This window comes from Capricornis sumatraensis, chromosome 8 (genome assembly GCF_032405125.1).
Source record: "Capricornis sumatraensis isolate serow.1 chromosome 8, serow.2, whole genome shotgun sequence".
Taxonomy (NCBI): Eukaryota; Metazoa; Chordata; class Mammalia; order Artiodactyla; family Bovidae; genus Capricornis; species Capricornis sumatraensis.
Genome location: NC_091076.1, coordinates 60653046 through 60675948, shown reverse-complemented (window position 1 = coordinate 60675948; position 22903 = coordinate 60653046). Strand labels below are relative to the sequence as shown.

General features: G+C 36.8%; 1 protein-coding gene across 1 annotated transcript in view; it reads right to left on the bottom strand.

The window, feature by feature from the left end:
• Positions 1-448: 448 nt before the first annotated feature.
• The window catches only part of GDPD1 (glycerophosphodiester phosphodiesterase domain containing 1), a 48320-nt gene continuing 25865 nt past the window's right edge, over positions 449-22903 (bottom strand). Inside the window, exons 3-11 of the mRNA XM_068978591.1 lie at positions 19169-19304; positions 16804-16849; positions 11260-11378; positions 10656-10745; positions 7295-7428; positions 3456-3515; positions 1715-1766; positions 617-618; positions 449-500 (exon numbers count right to left, since the gene is read on the bottom strand). Coding sequence (XP_068834692.1) covers positions 449-500; positions 617-618; positions 1715-1766; positions 3456-3515; positions 7295-7428; positions 10656-10745; positions 11260-11378; positions 16804-16849; positions 19169-19304 — 691 coding nt within the window. The remainder of the gene's footprint in view (positions 501-616; positions 619-1714; positions 1767-3455; positions 3516-7294; positions 7429-10655; positions 10746-11259; positions 11379-16803; positions 16850-19168; positions 19305-22903) is intronic.

The following is a 22903-nucleotide window of genomic DNA, read 5'->3' as shown; positions in this document are numbered from 1 at the left end:
GTCAGATAATTACATCACTGATTTCCAAGCTCTCTTTCCACAACATTTTTCCCCTTTAACTAAAGGTGTACCTAGAAATAATGAGACAACCGGAATAGCTGTAATGACCTTCAATAATTCTGTCTTACTAATTAGTTGATCTTATTTCAGTGAAGGCTAATTTCAAATTTATCCAACAGCCTTTGATTTCAGAATTACTTATGATAGTAGAATACTGCATCAAATACAGAAATCTTGATCAAGAATCTTCTACTTACATCTCATAAACAATTATCTTTCTAAACAAACTATTTACAAATGTAAAATATGCAATATTGTTTAAAATAAATATACAATATATAGTTTCTACATTCTCAGACAGGCTTAAAAATGAGGTAATAAACACTTAACTGATTAAACCTTTTGCCATTCTGGAAATGGCTTAGGGAAATAATGAAACAATTTCTTCTTAGGTTTCTTCATGTTTTCTTTGAATGCTTCTGAGTACGTCCTTTTCTATTCTGAAAAATTATGTAAAAAATCCTTAAGCTTCGTTGGATAGTCTGTCATCACCCCAGTTGCTCCCAAATCAAAGGCTCTTTTGTATTCCTGCTCTTCATTTAATACCCAAATGTACACCTGAAAATTAGAAAAATGAGAAGTATAAGAAGAAATTTTAAAACAGCAAATTATCTTTATGTTAGCATGCATCCACTGCAATCTCAGTACACTTAGAAACAACCTTTTAATAACCTGCAATTTAAAGTTTTTCTGGTAAGTGGTCTGAGGTGACCTCTAAAATGGTCCGCTAGTCACTTAACCCAGAAAACTCCACAAAATCATGTAAATCAAGAGGTTCAAATCTTCAGACTCCCTTTAAGAACACTTGTGAAACTGCCCGGGCCATTAAGGGTATGCATATCTGGAAAACCACCAAGTATTTGAAGGATGTCACTTTACAGAAGCAACGTGTGTGCCATTCCATCATTACAATGGTGGAGGTGCTTAGGTATGCGCAGGCTAAACAGTGGGGCTGAACACTGGGTCAGTGGCCCAAAAAGTGCTGAATTTTTACTGCACATGTGCAAAAATGCAGAGTCATGCTGAACTTAAAGGCTTAGATGTAGACTCTAGATGTAGATTCTCTGGTCACTGAGCACATTCTGGTGAGCAAATCTCACAAGGCGTGGGTAGGACTTACAGAGCTCATGGTCAGATCAGCCCAGACATGAGCTCTCCCTGCCCCACTGAGATGACCCTTACTGAAAAAGAAGAGATAATTGTTCCTAAACCAGAAGAGGAGCTTATACAGAAGAAAAAGATACCCAGGAAAAAACTGAAGAAATAAATAACTTATGGCCTCGGAATAAATGCTGCAAAAAGAAAGAAAGAAAGAAAGAAAGCAGCAGCAGCAGCAAATAGAAGCCAAAAACAAAAAACTCTGCCATTTAAACAAATCATTGAGCCCTTTAAACAAATTCCACTTTGCTCACTAAATATCACTATCCCACCCTCTGGCTTCAGTTCTTCTCACCCACCTATAGGTGAACTCTAGCTACTGAAACACCAATACTATCTTGTTAACTATAAGGCATAGCTTAAGGTCTTCATCTGAAAACCAGTAAAAGCAGCAGAGTTAGGACCAAATCAAGTCAGTTAGAAGTTACTGCCCTTTAAACTTGTGTTGAACTGGTAAACTATGCTCTTTCTAAAATGCATCATTACAAAAACTTACCTGAATGCCTCGGGCAGTGAGGTGGTCGAACAGAGCTTTTCTCATTAGTAAACTAGAAAAGAAAAGCATAAAAGATTTAGGTACTCCTAGGTCCTAAGGAAGGACTAAAATTAGTCCTCAATTCTAATTCAGTCCGTTTAGAGTTTCTAATCCCTACTTGGATTTAATCCCAATGTTTCAGCAATATAAGCAAGGGACGGCCTCAAGCAGTAATAGCTGTTGTGGATGCGTTTATATCTTAACTGCTGGATCTCCTTTCTACTCTTTGCTGCCATTCTTCCTGAAGCAGCTCAATGGAGACCAGGCTTCCTCACTTCTCCTGCTGGCACCATACTGAATGTGAGAAAGAACTAGGGAGTCTATATTCCTAACTTTCCAAATCAAAACAAGGCAGTGAACTTGGGTCAACTTCTATAATGTCACAGTCCATTTACAAAATGAATTAGTCTTTTGTGAGTTATCTTAGAAACGTAATGTTAATTAATTACACTATCTTTTATAAAGAAAAAAAAGGTTTTTTTTCAGCTCCAAATAACTCAAAAAGTCAACTTTTAGAATACAAGTCGCTTGAGCAAGATGAAAGCTTTTTGTACTGAAAAGTTATACATATCATTTCTATTCTGTTTAGTGTATTAGAATGATTAAGTAGCAGAAATGAAAAACCATATGCATTTAACACCAGCTAAAATGCATCCTTGGGAATTTCCTGGTGGTCCAGTGGTTAGGGGGGATAGGTTCAATCCCTGGTTGGGGAACTAAGATCCTGCATGCCATGTGGCAGAGCCAAAAAAAAAATAAAGCATCCTTAAAAACTACAAATGACATCAGGAATAAAGCAAAAAAGAATAAACCTTGTGGCACAGAGAAAAGATAAAACTAGTTTTCAAACTCTGAAAGAGGAGCTAAGGAAAAAAATGGTTGTGATTTACGACTATTATTTAAAAGCATTCAAAGCATTCAAGGTTCCATTTTCTTTTCTTTCTTTCTTTGGCTGTGTTGGGTCTTAGTTGTGACATGTAGGATTTTTTTTTTTTTTTTTTTTTAGTTGTGAACTCTTGGTTGCGGCATGTGGGATCTAGTTCCCTGACCAGGCATGAACCCAGTCCCTCTGTGCTGCAATGGAGCATGGAGTCTTAACCACTGGACCACCAGGGAAGTCCCCAAGGTTCCACTGTATTTTATTTTTTTTCACGGTTCCATTTTAAAGCAAAATGGAGGTAGGTTTTACCTAAAATTACACTCAACATGTCTTAGAATTTAAGGCATCTCTAAAGTAGATGTTCAGTGCATAAGTGGGGCTTCCATTCTGCTGTTAAGTCTCAGTGTAGCTCTTCCCTAGAAATGTGCCGTTAGTCAATCTACACTCTTACACGTGTTGTGTTGCTTTATACGCTTCTTTTCACCATGTTTTTGACTGCAGGCTAGTGGAAACAGTGAGTAAGCAGCAGGGGGCGGGTATATATCCCAGGTCTGCTACTGACACACCACGTAAATCATTTAACTTTGGGTAGCCAGGTGCTCAGTTTTCTCCTGAGTTTGACAAGATTATCTCCCAATTCCTCTTAAGGTTTTGTGACTAGTAATTAAGCTAGTTTTAAATGATTCATACATATCCATTTGTATAGCCAATGTTCAACTCATCCTGGTTACAAATTACACATAGAAAGGCTGCTCTAGATTATAAGCATCATATTTAAGAGTTAAAACAATAATCTGTATATCAAGAAACTAAAATTCTTACATATCAGAAAGCCAGATGAGAAACTTCTGACTTCTGGACATGGTGTGTGGTTCTTTCAGCCTGAGGGAAAATAAAATTTAAATTAGAAACACAGGAATATATCAGTGTGATAAAACAAATTTAAGAACAAAAATCAGTTCCTTGATTGTACTTGGTATATGCTTCAGTTCAGTTCAGCGGCTCAGTCATGTCTGACTCTGCGACCCCATGGACTGCAGCACTCCAGCCTTCCCTGTCCATCACCAACTCACAGAGTTTACTCAAACTCATGTCCATCGAGTTGGTAACGCCATCCAACCATCTCATCCTCTGTCGTCCCCTTCTTCCGTCTTCAATCTTTCCCAGCATCAGGGTCTTTTCAAATGAGTCAGCTCTTCGGATCAGATGGCCAAAGGACTGGAGTTTCAGCTTCAGCATCGGTCCTTCCAATGAATATTCAGGACTGTTTTCCTTTAGGATGGACTGGTTGGATCTCCTTGCAGTCCAAGGGACTCTCAAGAGTCTTCTCCAACACCACAGCTCAAACGCATCAATTCTTCGGCACTCAGCTTTCTTTATGGTCCAACTCTCACATTCATACATGACTACTGGAAAAACCACAGCCTTGACTAGATGGACCTTTGTTGACAAAATAATGTCTCTGCTTTTTAATATACTGCCTAGATTGGTCATAAGTTTTCTTCTAAGGAGCAAGTGTCTTTTAATTTCATGGTTGCACCTGAGTTAAAGTCACCCATTCCAGTCCATTTTAGTTCACTGAGTCTTAAAATGTCGATGTTCGCTCTGGCCATCTCCTGTTTGACCACTTCCAATTTTTCTTGATTTATGGACCTAACATTCCATGTTCCTATGCAACATTGCTCTTTACAGCATCAGACCTCGCTTCCATCACCACTCACATCCACAACTGGGTGTTGTTTTTGCTTTAGCTCCGTCTCTTCATTCTTCCTGGAGTTATTTCTCCACTGACCTCCAGTAGCATATTAGGCACCTACTGACCTGAGGAGTTCATCTTTCAGTGTCCTATCTTAAAATCTGGGAAAGGACAAAATTAAATTAGAACAAAGCCCATTTGGATTCTCTATTTTCATGATTTCAAGCTAACTTTTTGCTACACTCTTCAAAGTTTAAAATTTAAAAGTTATATTTCTGGAGATCCTGGGTACCCAGAACCTATGTTTTTTCCTTTCTTGGTGAGGCCTCTTTCTCTTGCCTTGTCTGCTATAATTTTGTATGCAGTAGATGTAAACACATAGCCAAACTTTACTATGTATTAAATGATATTTGGGGTTAAAAATGAGACTAAAAAAAAAAACAAACCCCTAAAAACATTTCTTTCCTTTCACTTTCAATATCTGAAGACCTAGGCCCATCCTTTTAAGACATCTTTCCTACTGAAAGAGTACACTTGACTTTCAGACCTACAATGAGTTCCTTCAGCCTCTCTGATGCTAAGAGTATCAGCTGTATCATTAACTTTGAGCTATGCCCAGAGGTTTCTCTGAATAGTTAAGTCTCTCCACTGTGAAGACTGCTCAGCCTCTCTTGGAGTTATAGTGCACAGTGATTTTCATTCTCCCCAGATCTTGATTCTTGTTTCCTTTCTAACTCCTTTTGTCTACACTCTTAGGATTACTCTGAGTCTCCCAACTTAAATTCATTTTTTTTAAATTTATTATTTATTTTTAAATTTATCTTTAAATTTTTGGCTGTGCTGGGTCTTCGTTGCTGTGCACAGGCCACAAGCAGGGACTACTCTCTAGTTGCAGCAGGCGGGCTTCTCGTGGCAGCGGCTCCTTTTGCTGCAGAGCACAGGGCTCTAGGCAGGCGGGCTTCTCGTGGCAGCGGCTCCTTTTGCTGCAGAGCACAGGGCTCTAGGCAGGCGGGCTTCTCGTGGTAGGGGCTCCTCTTGCTGCAGAGCACAGGGCTCCAGGCACACGGGCTTCTCGTGGCAGCGGCTCCTCTTGCTGCAGAGCACAGGGCTCCAGGCACACGGGCTTCTCGTGGCAGGGGCTCCTGTTGTTGCAGAGCACAGGGCTCCAGGCAGGCGGGCTTCTCATGGCAGCAGCTTCCCTTGTTGCAGAGCACAGGGCTCCAGGCACACGGGCTTCTCGTGGCAGCGGCTTCCCTTGTTGCAGAGCACAGGGCTCTAGGCAGGCGGGCTTCTCGTGGCAGGGGCTCCTCTTGCTGCAGAGCACAGGGCTCCAGGCAGGCGGGCTTCTCGTGGCAGTGGCTTCCCTTGTTGCAGAGCACAGGGCTCCAGGCAGGCGGGCTTCTCGTGGCAGGGGCTCCTCTTGTTGCAGAGCACAGGGCTCCAGGCAGGCAGGCTTCAGCAGTTATGACATGTGGGCCCAGTAGTCGTGATTCACGGGCTTAGCTGCTCCTCAGAATGTTGGGATCTTCCCCAATCAGGATCAAATCCATGTCCCCTGCCTTGGCAGATGGGTTCCTAACCACTGGACCACCAAGGTAGTCCTTTAATTTTTTCTCTTTTCAGTTTTTATTTGAAACTTTGTAAATAAACTCCTTCTATTCTAACTCTACCGGAGGTAGAAAGTTCTAATTGCAATGTCAGGAATCCCAAGAATCTAAAAACTTGAAATTACCTCATTAAACACAAACTATTATGTTGCCTTAGGAAGTATCCACTGTCTTTCATTAAAAAAATATACAAACAATATTCTACCACTGTCTTAATCCATAATCACTTTTTAAAGAAAAAAATTAATTCTATGAAATCTGTAATTAATAGAAAAATTAATTCTATTAAATCTGAAATTTAATAACATTTCTTCCTAAAAGGAACACCTGGAGATGATCTCAAGAGCACAACAGTCCATTCTAGACCAGAGGAAAGTAAAGTAGTTTAGGGATAACTGGCTAGGAACTATTTTAATTTAGCAAATGAAAATAGTGTATTTGTAGACAAGAAGTGATTTCTGTTGTTTCATCTGAGAAACAGCTACAGAAATTGCTAATAAATACTATTATAATCAGGGATAGATAAAATAAGCATACACATAACTAACAAAGTCAAACTGGAAAACAAGCATGAAACACAGATACTGTGTACAAGAGTGCTGACCAACTTCTTTTTCTTACTGATATTTTCTAATGATTGCTGGATGTTCAGCTTGATTTTTTATAGTTCTGTGGGGATGAAAAAAGTTCTCATGCAGGTGAAACCACATTTAAATGATATCCAGAGAAATTTACAGCTAGAAATGACATTCTAAGCATGTGGGATTGTGAGATGAAGATCTTTGTTAAATAAAAATGATAAAGATAATTTAACGATAAAAGCTATCATTTATTGAGTGCTTATTATTTGCCAGGCAATGCTCTAAGTGTTTTAAACATTTTTAGCTTTGTATTAACAGTAAACTAGTGTGTGAAAAGCAAGGCTTTATACCCAGTAGAGAAGTTACACAATTCTGAAGTATCCGAGAATCCCTTGGACTACAAGGAGATCAAACCAGTCAATCTAAAGGAAATCAGTCCTGAATATTCATTGGAAGGACTGATGCTGAAGCTGAAGCTTCAATCCTTTGGTCACCTGATGGGACGAACTGACTCAATGGAAAAGACCCTGATGATGGGAAAGGTTGAAGGCCGGAGGAGAAGGGGACGACAGAGGACGAGATGGTTGGATGGCATCACCGACTCAATCGACATGAGTTTGCACAAGCTCTGGGAGTTGCGATGGACATTGAGTCGGTGATGCCATCCAGCCATCTCATCCCTCTGTTGTCCCCTTCTCCTCCCATCTTCAATCTTTCTAAGTCTTTGTCTTAGTTTTCCAGTAATTGATAACTGATGAAAACAGGGTAATCACTTACTTCAATATGATAGAAGGCATCGGGATTTCAAAAAACTGTTCTCGAATGGGCACAAAGGGCAAGAGGCCTGTGAAGAACAGGCCAAGAATGAGCAGCACACGTTGTAAACTGAAGAGTATAGGAATTTCCGAATTCTAAAAGACATAAACAATATCAGAGGATTATTTCACAACCTTCAAAATTTCCCAAGACTGTATCTTGACATCTGTTTAAAGTATTCCCTAAATCATCAACATCCACTTCCAAACACACCACACTTAAAATGACTGCTCCTTGACAAACGGGTCAGGATCTATGCTGGAGTCCTACAGTATAAACCGATACTCAAGTTTCTCCATTCTCCACTCTCCGCTTCTGCAGCACCAGTCCAGTCTGTCGGTGCTAGTCTTTATCACCAGAGATTAAACGTACCAAATTTAATGCAATGAGATAAAGAAATAATGATATGAAACATTCAGTAACCTTCTACATATTCAATAACTATACATATATATATTTTTAAAATAGGATATGATACAGATATATGTTAATAGTGTTGCAAATATTCACATTTTCATCTTGCAAAACTGAAACTCTATACTAATAGTAAACAAATCCCCATATTCCTCTCCCCCAGATCCCCCATGTCTATCTTTAAAACAAAAATTTTAATAATAAAATATATTTAAAAAATCATGTAAAAACATATTTTATTTAACATTCAGTCACTTAAAAATATATATCTATCTATTGGCTACTTAGCTGCAATACAGGGGATGTTTTTTGTGGCATGCGGGATCCAGTTCTCTGACCAGAGACTAAACCCAGAGCCCCTGCAGTGGGAGCATGGCGTCTTAGCCACTGGCCTACCACCAGGGAAGTCTCCATCCACTCTTTTTTAGATTTCTTTCCATTTAGGTCATCACAGGGCACTGAGAAGATTTCCCTGTGCTAGACAGTAGGTTCTTCTTAGTTATCTATCTTACACATAGTAGCATATATATGTCAGTCCCAATCTCCCAATTCATTCCACCCTCCTCCCATTCTTTCATATTTTTAGCTTCCAGCATCTGGGAATTAAAGAGCAAATATGAAATTCTTATACATAGTAATTTAAGAATTATAAAAGATGCATGAATTATATAAGCATGTTCATAGTACAAATGACAATTATTGTTGAGACATTCTTCCTTAGGTGTTTGAAAACTACTGCTGAAATCTTGGGAGTTTTTAAATTCTAAAATGACAGAAGCCCAGAGATGTCTAGAAAAATACATGAATCAAGGGGAATGTTCTGTGATTCTGGGCCAAAAGTGAACATGTTATTTTGTAACAATTATAAACTCACAGGAAGTTGTAAGAATATACTAGAGTCCCATTTATTCTTAACTCAGCTGCCCCATCTGTAACCAGATGTATCAAAACCAGGAACTGACAGTGATATGTTACTGTTAGACTGTCGACCTCACTCAGTTTTCACCGTTTTTAAAACTTGTGTTCATCTGTGCATGTGTATAGTTAGATGCAGCTGTAATCCATGTATAGCTATGTGTAATCACCACCAGTTAAGACACAGAACTGCTCCATCACAACAGAGAATTCCCTCCTCCTACCTCCTTAATTAAATGAATAATTAATTTCATGTGCACCATTTTCATTTTACTGAGATAAATGCCCAAGAGTAAGACTGATGATTAATATGCTAAATGTATGTTTGGTTTTCTAAGAAACTACTCATTTAATTAAGAGTGGCTATTTTATTTTACATTCCCATTAGCAATGCATGTGAGATCGTTTCTCCTCATCTTCTCCAGCATTTGCTATTATCACTGTTTTTAATTTGAAAAAAAAAAAAAAAAATTGAATGATCTCAAACGGGGCTTCCTTGGTGGCTCAGATGGTAAGGAATCTGTCTGCCGTACAGGAGACCCAGGTTCAATCCCTGGGTTGAGAAGATCCCTTGGAGAAGGCAACAGCAACCCACTCCAGTATTCTTGCCTTGAGAATCCCATGGACAGAGAAGCCTGGGCAGTTACAGTCCATAGGGTCGCAAAGAGTCAGATACGACTGAACAACTAATACACATACAAAAAGATCAGCAGGTCATGAAGTCTCCAGTATATTATCTTGCTTTTGTCTCAGTTCTATATTTTTAGGGATCTGAAGTCACTCAGCCCATTGATTATTCTGTTCTGTCCTTTTATACACAGATAAATAAAACTTGTTACTTGCCTTAATTAGAGCCTCATTACTTTTGATTGTACTTTTAATTATAATGGTGCTGATTTTGGGTCTACCCTTTCCTTCTTTGCCAGGAAGGAAGGCCTTTTCAAAAGAATTCTTTGTATTTCAGAATTGCAACTTGTGTCATAATATTCCTTCTGCATCATCACTTGTATTCTGAAAGAGAATCTTCAATGCTTAAGATTTTTTAACCCTTTGTATTTCAAATCCTCTTAGCTAAATTTGCTGTAGAGGCTTAGTATACCATTTCAAAATATATCCAATTTTTATAGATATATTTTCCTCACACAGAAACATTTCAATTGGCGGAGGGCTGTAATTCAATATGCTACCTGATAATCTTTTCATACTGTCCATCCTAAACGAAATCAGTCCTGAATATTCATTGGAAGGACTGATGTTGAAGCTGAAATTCCAATACTTTGGCCACCTGATGCGAAGAGCTGACTCATTTGAAAACACCCTGATGCTGGGAAAGACTGAAGGAGAAGAGGACGACAGAGGATGAGATGGTTGGATGGCATCACCTAGTCAATGGACATGAGTTTGAGTAAACTCTGGGAGTTGGTGGTGGACAGGGAGGCCTGGGTGTGCTGTAGTCCATGGGGTAGCAAAGAGTCAGACACGACTAAGCGACTGAACTGAACTGAATTGAACCTGATAACCATGATTTAACTCTATTTGGGAAGTAATGTAAGGGAAAGCTTGAGTTGTAAAGTTGAAGGACTAAATACTTTCCTTCATTCAAAATTATGCAAAAAAATTTTGATTACCTCACAAAAACCAGACACTAAAAGACACACATATATACATAATAAAATGATTAACATGTTGGCAAACAACTAATATTATCATGTGAAAATAATAATTCTGTGAGCCAGTCCAATCATAGTGAACTTAACTGCAAGGTCCATTATCTACTAAATCTATTATCTATAAATTCATTATGTCTATTAGTAAACTTCTGGTTAGCTACTTCCACCCAATACTATCTGTCTTTGTATCAAGGCTATGAAATAAGATATTTTTAAAAAATTATGACTGTAATTACTTAACTTTTATAGACATACAACAACAACAAAGACAGATCATTCTGTATCTTTTTTTTTTTCCATCCTGAATTGCTTTTGAAGCTTACCTCTTTGTAGCACTTTTCTACAATTTCATAGCTGGCATTACCCCACACTGTTATGTGTTCTCGTCTGTACTGCTTCACCAACTCTGAAACCTACATGTAAAAATCCAAAATTTTATTCATGTGACTCTTTGTAAATCCACTTACATGATTTTACTTATAAAATGGGTTACAACTATCTGTTGGTGCATAGTATAAAATTTTGAAAGAACTGATCATTGCATTCAGATTATTTCATAAAGTACAAGAAATTACATCTACCATTATATGATTTATCTAATAGAATACAACTGTTTAGCAACTGGACATAAACTAAGTACAAATGAAACAAGTGAAACTGGAAGAGGTTAATTACATAAATGCCACAGCCATGGGGGTTCACAGGAGCTCACGCTTATCCATGACTGAGACATGACAAATCACTCTGAAAACAGGCTTTCCTACAGTAGAGTGATCTCTTCTACCAGGGTAGTATTTAAAACAATGCTGGTCCCTAGAGTATCACATTTCCTTGAACATTATCAATCTATGTAGGCACCTGCTCTAGCCGTATTTAGTTCGTGAAATAGGATTGCAACACGTTCAGAGGAGGCAATGCCTTAAGTACCTTCTTAATCAGCAAATTGTTGTTGACTTTGATATCGATGTTAATGGGAGTGTTAGGAAAGGCCTCAAAAACTTCCTTCAGTAATGGAATTCGGTTATCTTTTCCTTCACATTGGCATGCTGAGAAAGCAAGATTTTTAAATGTATTTTTAAAAGATCACTTTTTTGATGATTAGAAAAGTTAAGAGTATGCAGTCATAACAGGACATTTACAAAATGATGCAAAGTATAAAGAAGAAAAAAAATCATCTAGAAATCCAACAATTTAGATATAACCACTGAGACCATTTGGTGTACTTTCTCTCCTCTTTTTTTCCTATACATAATCTAATGATGTTATAATATAGTGTCCCTTCAGGTTTTAACTTGATCTTTTCACATAGGTAAAAATAAATGTTAGTATATTGTATTTATGATTATAAGTTTTCCATTATATTTTTTGAGATAACTGTAGATTCACATGTAGTTTTAAGGAACAATATAGAGATTTATGCAGGGTTTACCCAGATTCCCCAATGGTAACCTTTAGCAAAACTGTAGTATGATATCATAACCATGATATTTACATTGATAGAATCCATGGAGCCTATCCTGCAATTATTATTTTAAATAAATTTAAGAGCTTAAAATTTAACCATTCTCCTTGAAGGATAACATAATCTGTCACTCCAAAATATACCATTTTGGCATAAGGAATCTTTTGAAGCAAAGGCAATTGAGAAGAAGCAGATACAAGAAAAGTTCTCTATGCCCATCCTCTATCTGCCTAAAAACAAGACTAAACTGTGCAAAACATAAGCAACAACCCTCGACCCTTATCAGCACCAAAGGACTCTATATAACAAACTACTGATTAGTCTTCATATTCCATCAACCACCCATATTTACCTTCCCACCATTTGCCACTCTAGACATTCAAAGTCCTTTTTTCCTTTGTCTTGTCACTTCTCTGAAAATTTACTGAATTTTGTTTGCTTGTCTAAGATGCTATATAAACTCAAATTCTACCCACACCTTTGAGTATTCATCCCTGAGGTTCCTCCATGACACATACACATTAATAAACTTCTGTTTTTCTCGTGTTAATCTTTTTTGTTACCGAGTCCAGATGAGAAACTAAAAGAATAGAAGAAAAAAATTTTTCCTCCCGTAGACCTTACTACTGGAAACTGAGATTGTTTCTAAAATTTTGCTATGATATCATCAGTGAATTTTTCAGAGACTGTGAATAATATGGTTAGGCAAGGGAAATGGATGCTAATTCAGTAATGGGTTGAAGAATTATATCAATGCAGTTATTCAACAAAAACTGAGTCATGAAAAATCAGAAGAGGATTTTTAATCATTCTTTTTATTTTCTGAGGGTTATTTTATTCTTTCCTTAGTTCCATTTGCTCTAATTACTTATATAATATATATACATTCTATATAACTTTTATAAAATTTCCCCTTCCATCTGAAACTTCAATTCCACTAATGCATGAATAACAAAATTGTGAAAGATCCTTTATTTCATCCTTATTGTACAGCAAACCAAAACAAGCAAGCATATCAAAAAAAGTAATTTGAGTCTAAGTTCTAAAACTTTTAAAAACACGGCTCGTGTGAAAAGCAGCATGGGAATGGGAAAATTTAAAAAAAGAAAAAATATGTTATCATTTTGTCTGTTCTGTATTCTATTCTTACTGCCTTTTTACTATGCTTTATAATTCAGATGGGGCTCTGGGTCATTCTGATGGGACTGTTAATCATTCGGCTTTGTCTCCCAGACACAGAGAAAGCACATAACCTTTTAAGCATAAAAATATGGACCACAGGAGATGTTGCCTAAAACGGATCCTGTACTTTTGAACTTATCAGAAGTCCATTTTTATGTGAAGAACATGTGCTTGAGAACAAAGCTAATATGATGAAAATGGAACGAAGAAATGGAAATAAGAGACAGACAAATTATTGCTTGAGCAACTGGAATCAGTTATGTTTGAAGGCATATAACCTCTAGACTTTTTAGTTATGAGAAAACAATAAATTATTCTTGTAAACTTCTCTTAAACTATTTTCAGATGGATTTCTAGTACTGATAACTCAAAGAGTTTGGACTTAGACTCAGAACTGAACTATAAAAATTAATTATGTTAATATACAAAAATCTAGCTATAGTTTTTATCTAACCAGCAGCATTCCTTCCTTAGGAAAATTGCATCTCCTGAATTCCAAATTGTTTTGATTGGGCTGTCAAAAACAGCACCTTCTCCTCACTCACTCTCACAAGTAGGCAAATGACCTAGGTCTGGCCAATCATAACGGCCTGTCCCTTTATCCACATGAATAGTTCAAGATGGACACATGACCCAAGTCTAGCCAATCAGTGCCTTTCTCTAGAACCTTTCATAAGTATGGTCACAGTAAAGGTAGGGGTCACAGTACAGGCAGGATGTGAATTTATAGTTGTCAGTGATCATATTCCTGCCACATGCGCCAAATCCATCTATAGTAAAAGAAGACCCAAGAGAAGCAGAACAGAATAAAGCGAAAGAGTCCTTTTACGTGGCCAAGGATCCCATAATGTTTAATTATGATCCTCTCTAGGATGATCCACCATATCCTAGAGAGTTAATGGTAAAAATAAATGTCTTTTTTTCCCCCTTAAGCTAGTATAAACTGGTCTCTGTTACTTATAATTTAAAAAGTCTGAACATGATGTTCTATTTATACAGTCCAATATGGCAGCCACTGGCCACATGGGGCTATTTAAACTAAGATGAAATAGAGAACTTCCCTGGTGGCCCACTGGTTTAAAATTCTGCCATTTTATTACAGGGGGTGTGGGTTCCACCCCTGGTGGGGGAACTAAGATTTCCCCATACTGCATGGTGTGGCAATAAATAAATAAGTAAAATGAAATAAAATTTAAAATTCAGTTACTTGGGTATACTAACCACATTTCAAGTACTCAACAGTCACATGTGGCTATTGACTATTATATCGGACAGTACAAATGTAGGACATTTCTATCAGTATAGAAAGCTCTATTTAGGCAACTCCATTCTAGCTAAATTTTTGTTAGCTTATTCAATGTGGAAAAACTAATTTCACAGTTGAAAGAATTACTATAGACAATAGCTATTCACACCTAAGTAAGATGTATGCAAGGATCAACTTAGAAAAAGGTCAGACAAAACTAACTTTGGGAAAGCAACATGACACATTACACAGTAAGAATAATACTGAATCAAATAGTGGGAGGGAAACCGGGAAATGAAAATATGCTAAGAGAATGTGTGCTAAAGTGATGTGAAGATATTTAAATTAGATGACTCAGTCAGCACAGAATAAAGAGTTGGAGGAAGAAGTTTGTCCCCAGTATTGTTCAGGCAGAGAATAACTAGTGGGGAAATACTACCAAAAGGGAAAGAGGAAAATAACATGAAAACATGAACGCTAGATTCAGAGTGTGCCACAGGATGTGCTGGTTGATGGAACACATGAAGTGGCTCTGGAGCATACCAGAACTCTAAAACAGATCACTACAGTCAAATCTAGATCCAAACTATGTATTTTTCATGGAAAAGAGGTTATTTTCAAGTAAGCAGGACAGATAAAAATAAACCCTTTGGTTAACACATGTTCCTTCTTTAAGTTTACTTTTTAATGTAGCCTGTGGTACATCAAAGCACCTTGATACAAAACACTCAATTCTTCTTCACTTAAGTTGTGAACCACAAAGAAAGTAAGAGGCCTAAAACCTGTATTCCTCTGAGAGTTGATTCCCTCTCTCCCTTTTTCTTTCTCTCCCTTCCTCCAGTATTTGAAGCAAACAACAATTCCAACAGGGGAATAGAAGAAGAAAAAAACTGAACAACTTTCTGCCTAATCTGAGTCAAGTTTTTACAGTACCATATATATCTGTTTCAAATACAAAAAACCTCACGTTTGAGGCACAGCCTTTAAGCTAATTATGATATGACTTGAATACAATATGAATGAAGGATAATTATTGTTAATCAATAAATCTGAGAGTACATGGCATTGCTACTAACATGCGATTTGAAGGGACTCCGTAGCTACAAGGGCAGTATAGATAGCTGAACACTGGCCTGGTAAGGAGAAGACCTAATTTCTAGTCCCAGGTCTGTCATTTTCTTGTTATATGACCTTAATCAAGGAAATTTACACATTTAGGATTCAGTTTACTTTCTGTAACAAGAGGAGACAGGGTTAGATGATTTCAAAGGTCTCTTCCCATTCAAAAGTTTTATGACTTATTTGGGAGATATTAAGCCAGGGGAAAAAAATTTTTTTTTCCCACAAAGCATCTTATAAACTTTGTGAGGCTTTGGCTTTGCTCTCTACAAAGGAAAACTTGGGAAAAACTTCACTTAGGAAGTTTTCTTAACTTTTCCAAGTCCGCAATTGACACCAGTACTGAATAGCTTTGCAAGTTATAATCCTACTAATTATAAGAATGAAAGGTGTTTCATCAAATCAGCAAAGGCTTAATGATACTTACTTGGAAGCAAAGTCAAAAAAAACCCCACAAACATCACATTGAAACGTCCTGTAGAGACAGCCCATGCAAACAGGTTTCTGATTTTTATTTGGCTCTCTAAGGTTTTTTCATGGGGTCGCAAAGAGATGGACATGACTTAGTGATGAACAACGGCAACAACAAGGTTTCTCAATCAAGGAGAAATTATACTGGCCAATGTTAAGTTTAGCTCACAGAGTGGTTACAGGTCTTCTTGAAAATTAATATCAACAGATCTTTGACATTTAACCAAGGTTTCAACTATACGCAAGCTTTACCAAGGACCATGACAAGAACATCATGCAGTTTTCCTGAGTTACATGTGAATCACTCAAAACATGAGGTTGAATTGTCAAGGGAATGGAGCTCAGCACCTGTAACTCGAGGTGGTGTGTTTTCCATCCTAACGTAACTAACACATTGGACCAAGGGACATGTCTCTTTGAGGGAAATGTTCCCTCAAAAGAAAAAAAACAACTATGTTGCTGATTAGAAAAGGAAGATGACTAGGAAATGGATGGTTTATTTGACTAACGGAATTCTCTTACTGATTTAAAATATGGAGTAGCTATAAAACATAGAATTAAAAAATTACACAATCGGCAAGGATCTGAAAGGGGTCCCTTTAATTTTTTTTCATTTATTCTTCTTATTTATGATGGATTATTTACTATAAGTTATAGTAATATTCTAGAATTTGAAGCTTTAGAAGTGCAACGTATCCCTAATAATATCTGGGTTTCTCATAATTAATATTCAGACTTAAATGAACTAAATTTAGATAGAATGAGTCAGTTAATAAATCTTTGGGCATCATCACCTCAGGTTTAGATATCCATCAAGATTTCAGATTTGTAGGCCTATGCAAACAAGCTTTGAGGGAAAGACTTTTAGTTAGAACTTCTTATCAAGTTAATACACATGTATTTCTAATTCTCAGCATAAATGAATACACTTAGTATATTCATAAATGAATATGCTAGTGTAAACATTTTGTCTGCAAATGTAAATTATTACCTTTTTGAAATGAGACATCCAGTTTGCCAAGGTAAGGTGGGAGTTCCTTTAAAAGATATGATTGAAAAAAGTTAACTCTCAAAAAATAAAAAGCATTTTAGCATCTTACATTAAGACATAAAGATTTGCTTCTTTGAAAAATACAAAAATGAAATCTACAAATGTTTATATAGTAAATTCTTTAGCAGAACAGCCCTGGCAGCAAATTGACCGTATAATTACTGACTTTCATGACCTACAGGAAATCTGTACTGATACAAACCATTTGTCAATAATAAATACACAAAGATCTCAGTAGAAAAATATCAGCAATAGACAATTCAAAGGGAAAAAAAATCACAAAGAAAAAATCTTCAAACTCATTAATACGGAAATGCTAATTAAATTTAATCTAGCAAATCAGGAAATTCTTTAATTATAGTGTCCCAAAATGGTAAGGGTGTGGCAAAATGGAAATTCTTTTAATATCAGATAGAAAAAGTCTTTTAAACACTTTTAAAAACCAAGCTGGCAACAGCAACTTTCAATATATTTTAAGAAACTATCGGGAATTCCCTGGTGCTCCCACTGGTTAGGACTCTGTGTTTCTGCCTCGAGGTCCTGGGTTCAATCATTGTTCAGGGAACTAAGATCTCACAAGTCACATGGCCAAAAAACCCACAACTATAATATTCCTAATTTTTTACCCAATAATTTCCCTGCTGAGAGTTAATTCGTGTGTGTGCATTAGTCGCTCAGCCATGTCTGACTCTCTGCAACCCCATGTACTACAGCCTGTCAGGTTCCTCTGTTCATGGAATTCTCCAGGCAAGTACACTAGAGTGGGTTGCCATTTCCTTCTCCAGGGGATCTTCCCGATCCAGGGATCAAACCCAGGTCTCCTGCACTGCAGGAGATTCTTTACTCTCTGAGCTGCCAGGGAAGCCTGAGAGCTAATTTGGTGAAATAATTTTATTTATTAAAAAAATTTTTTTTTTAATGTGGACTATTTTTAAAGTCTTTATTGATTTATTACAATATCAGTTCAATATCAGTTTATTTGGCTGCAAGGCATGTAGGATGCCAGCTTTCCAACCAGGGATTGAACCCACACTCTCTGCACTGGAAGCTGAAGTCTTAACCCCTGGACCACCAGCGAAGTACCAGGAAATAATTTTAAATATAGAGAAAACTTTATCTTTACAAAACTTTATCTTTACACACATATAAATAGATGTTCAGGGCAATGTTATTTCTAATGGTGAAAGCAGAACTAATTCAAATACCCAGCAAATTGGAATGGTTAAAAATAACAATATATCCACTCAGTATAATAACTTCAGTCCTTTGAAATGTTTATGAAAAATAAGCATAGAATCTGAAAAAGCTAAATAATGCATGATTCCAACTGTATGATACTTTGGAAAAAACAAAACTATAGAGACAATAAAACGACCAGTCATTGTCAGGAGTTGGGGAGCAGGAAGGATGAATAGCCAGAGGACAGATAATTTTTAGGACAGGGAAACTATGCTGTATAACATTATATTAGTGGATACAAGTTATTTTCATGCATGTCATATCAAGACCTATAGAATATACAACATGGAGAGTGAATCCTAGTGCAAGCTATGAACTCTGGGTGGTGATGACGTGTCAGTGTAGGCTCATCAACTGTAACAAATGTGCCACTAGGGAGCAGGATGCTGATAGTCGAGGGAGGCTGTACCTGTGCTAGGGCAGTAAGTATTTGGGAAATCTCTACATATTCTGTTTAGTTTTGTGTGGATATAACTCTTCTAAAGAACAAAAGTCTATTAAAAAAAGGGAAAAAACTTGTACTCACGCCATAATGTTAAAGTGTTTAAAAATACAATATAAATAATACACAATGAGAACACAACCATGTAAAAGACATTCAGAGTATATATACAGATAGTATCCTGTTGACATAAGTTTTCCTTAGGTGGTAGAATTAGGCATTGTTTTTCTTCCATTTATCAGTTTACTAAAATGACCATATAAACTACTAAAATCAGATTTTTTTAAGGGTTTTTTCCTATTCCCAAAGACTAAAACTAGTTCATATATATAATCTGAATCAAATAAATTGTAGATAGAATATTTGCAACATGTTGAACTTCAGTAGTTTTATATTTGAGCATTTCAGTAATTTTGTTGAAATATTTATCAAAATAAGTCTTCAAATGTACGCAATGAATACAAATTCTCACTGGAAATCAGAATAGTTTTTTAAGTTTCCTTTGACATTCATTAATCTTTAACTTTTCTTCTTATTTACTGAAGTGCTATCTGGCACTTACCATTTTAAAAAATCCTATTAAAATACCTATTAGTTATTAGTTTATCATGCATTTTTACTTACACAGTACTTGAGATCAGAGATGTTTACATTGATCCCTGTTGATCTCTTTAGGTTCTCATCATGTGACACTACAACTTGCTCATCTTTTGTGATATGGCAGTCCAATTCCAACATATCAGTTCCAATTGTAACTGCGCTGAAGAAATACAAAGAAAAATAATGACATTCTGAAACATAAGCAAATATTTAGGTTACATACATTAGATGAAAAAGATCAGAGTGACATCAAAATAGCAGAAAACCCCATAATACTAAAATTTCTCCTCAAGATTATTATTTATTATGAATAACTGATATGAAAATATTCTAAGTGAACTTAGAATAAATAAGAGACTCATGTTGCCTCCTTTCCATAACAAGCAATCCCTAATTTTGGCAACCCAAAATAAAGAAAATGTTTCCCTGGTGGCTCCTGGTAAAGAACCTGCCTGCCAATGCAGGAGATAGATGTTTGATCCCTAGGTTGGGAAGATTCCATGGAGAAGGAAATGGCAACCCACTCCAGTATTGTTGACTGGGAAATCCCATGGACAGAGGAGCTTGGTGAGCTACAGTTCATGGGGTCTCAAAAAAGTTGGACACGACTTAGTGACTAAACAGCAACACAAATATAAAGGAAAGAACGCTGGACCAGAAGTTGAGATTTGGGTACCAGTTCCTACTTGGCTAAGAACTTGCTGTGTAACTTTGGGTGAGTAAATGTCCCTCTCTGGGCCTATATTTCCACATCTATAAAATGAAAGCTTAAAGAACAAAAAAGGATGCCCACTTCAGCCACTTAAATTCAGCATAGGATCAGAAACTCTATTGGGGAAATTAAGCAAGGGAAAAAAAAAAGCACCAAAATTGGAAAAGAAGAAGTAAATTTATCACTATCTGCAGAGGACAAAGTCTCACATGTAGATACAAAGGTTCCACACACTACTGTCAGAACTTAAAAAAAAAAAACCCAGTGAATTTCAATACAAAAATCATTTTTATTTCTGTACACTAAGATAAAAATCTGAAAAAGAAATCATGAAACAATTTCATTTACAACAGCATCAAAAAGAATACAAACTTAGGAATTAACTAAAGAGGTGAAAAGCTTCTACAATGAAAACTACAAAACACTGTTGAAAGAAATTAAAGAAGATATAAATAAATGCACAGACACTCCATGTTCATGGACTGGAACACTTAATAGAGTTAAGATGTAAATACTATATTGATCTATAGATTTAATGCAACTCTTATCAAAATTTCAATGATTTTTTTGCCAAAATAGAAAATCCATCCTAAAATTCATACAGAAGCTCAAGGAAGCTCAAATAGCCAAAACAATCTTAAAATAGAACAAAGTTGGAAGACTCACACTTTCTAATTTCAAACGTACTACAAAGCTTCAGCACAATGTGGTACTAGCATAGAGACAACATACAGAGCAAAAGAAGACAAAGTCTAGAAATCTTTGCAGATATGGCCAAATGATTTTTGACAAGGATGCAAAGACTATTCAATAGGGAAAGGGCAGTCATTTCAACAAAGGTGTTGAGAAACCCAGATATTCAAACATGAAAGAATGAATTTGAATTCTTACCTAAAACCATATCCAAAAATAAACTTAAAATGAATCAAAGATCTAACTGTAAGACCTAAAGTGGAAAAAAAAAAAAAAAACTCAGAAGAAAACATACAGAAAAAGCTTCATTGAATTGGACTTGGCAATGACTTATTGGATATGACACCAAAAGCACAGGCAACAAAATTAGACAAATTGAGCTTCTTCAAAATTTTAAAAGTTTGTGCATCAAAGGACATTAATAAACAACTCACATCAAAAGGCAACTCACAGAATGGGAAAATCACCTATCTATTAACATCTACAATACACACAGAACTCCTAAAATGAAACAACAAGAAAAACAATCAGAGTGAAAAATGAATAGACATTCTGCAAAGAAGATGAGTCAATAAGCACATGAAAAAGATGCTCAATATCATTAGTCATTAGAGAAATGTAATCAAAATACTTCACTCCCATTCAGTTCAGTTCAGTCACTCAGTTGTGTCCGACTCTTTGCAACCCCATGAACCGCAGCACGCCAGGCCTCCCTGTCCATCACTAACTCCTGGAGTCCACCCAAACCCATGTCCATTGCATTGGTGATGCCATCCAACCATCTCATCCTCTCTCATTCCCTTCTCCTCCTGCCCTCAATCTTTCCCACAATCAGGGTTTTGTCAAATGAATCAGCTCTTCGCATGAGGTGGCCAAAGTATTGGAGTTTCAGTTTCAACATCAGTCCCTCCAATGAACACCAAGGACTGATCTCCTTTAGGATGGACTGGTTGGATCTCCCTGCAGTCCAAGGGACTCTCAAGAGTCTTCTCCAACACCACAGTTCAAGAGCATCAATTCTTCGGCACTCAGCTTTCTTTATAGGCCAGCTCTCACATCCATACATGACTACTGGAAAAACCACACCCTTGACTAGACGGACCTTTATTGACAAAATAATGTCTCTGCTTTTTAATATGCTGTCTAGGTTGGTCATAACTTTCCTTCCAAGGAGGAAGCGTCTTTTAATTTTATGGCTGCAATCACCATCTGCAGTGATTTTGGAGCCCCCAAAATAGTCAGCCACTGTTTCCACTGTTTCCCTATCTATTTCCCATGAAGTGATGGGACCAGATGCCATGATCTTAGTTTTCTGAAAGTTGAGCTTTAAACCAACTTTTTCACTCTCCTTTTTTACTTTCATCAAGAGTCTCTTTAGTTTTTCCTCACTTTCTGCCATAAGGGTGGTGTCATCTGCATATCTGAGGTTATTGATATTTCTCCTGGCAATCTTGATTCCATCTTGTGGTTCTTCCAGCCCAACGTTTCTCATGATGTACTCTGCATATAAGTTAAATAAGCAGGGTGACAATATACAGCCTTGATGTACTCCTTTTCCTATTCACTCCCATTCAAATGGCTATTAATAAAAAAGAAAAGAGGGAAGGAAGGAAGAGAAGAAAAGAAAAACAAATGCCACAATATTGACAATCCTTGCAGACACTATGCTAGGTGAACAAAAGCAAAACTACAAATATTTTTTTATTCTTCTTAAACAAGGTACCTAGGACAGTTTATTTAACAAAGTATAATGGTGGTTATTTCAAATGCTAAAAGATGATGTTCTTAAGTGCTACACTCAATATGCCAGAAAATTTGGAAAACTCAGCAATAACTACAGGACTGGGAAAGGTCAGTTTTCATTCCAATCCCAAAGAAGGGCAAAGCCAAAGAATGTTCAAACTACCACAGTTGCACTCATTTCACATGCTAGCACAGTAATGCTCAAAATCCTTCAAGCTAAGTTTCAGCAGTAGGTGAACCGGGACCTTCCAGACATCCAAGCTGGGTTTAGAAAAGGCAAAGGAACCAGAGATCAAATTGCCAACAACCACGGGATCATAGACAAAACAAGGAAATTCCAGAAAAATATCTACTTCTGCTTCAATGACTATGTTAAAGCCTTTGACTGTGTGGATCACAATAAATTGTGAAAAATTCTTGAAGAGATGGGAATCCCAGACCATCCTGCCTGTCTCCTGAAGCCTGTATTCAGGTCAAGAAGCATCAGTTAGACCTGGACATGGAACAATGGACTGGTTCAAAATTGGGAATGGAGTATGTCAAGGCTGTATACTGTCACCCTGCTTATTTAACATATTTAGAGTGTATCATGTGAAATGCCAGGCTGGATG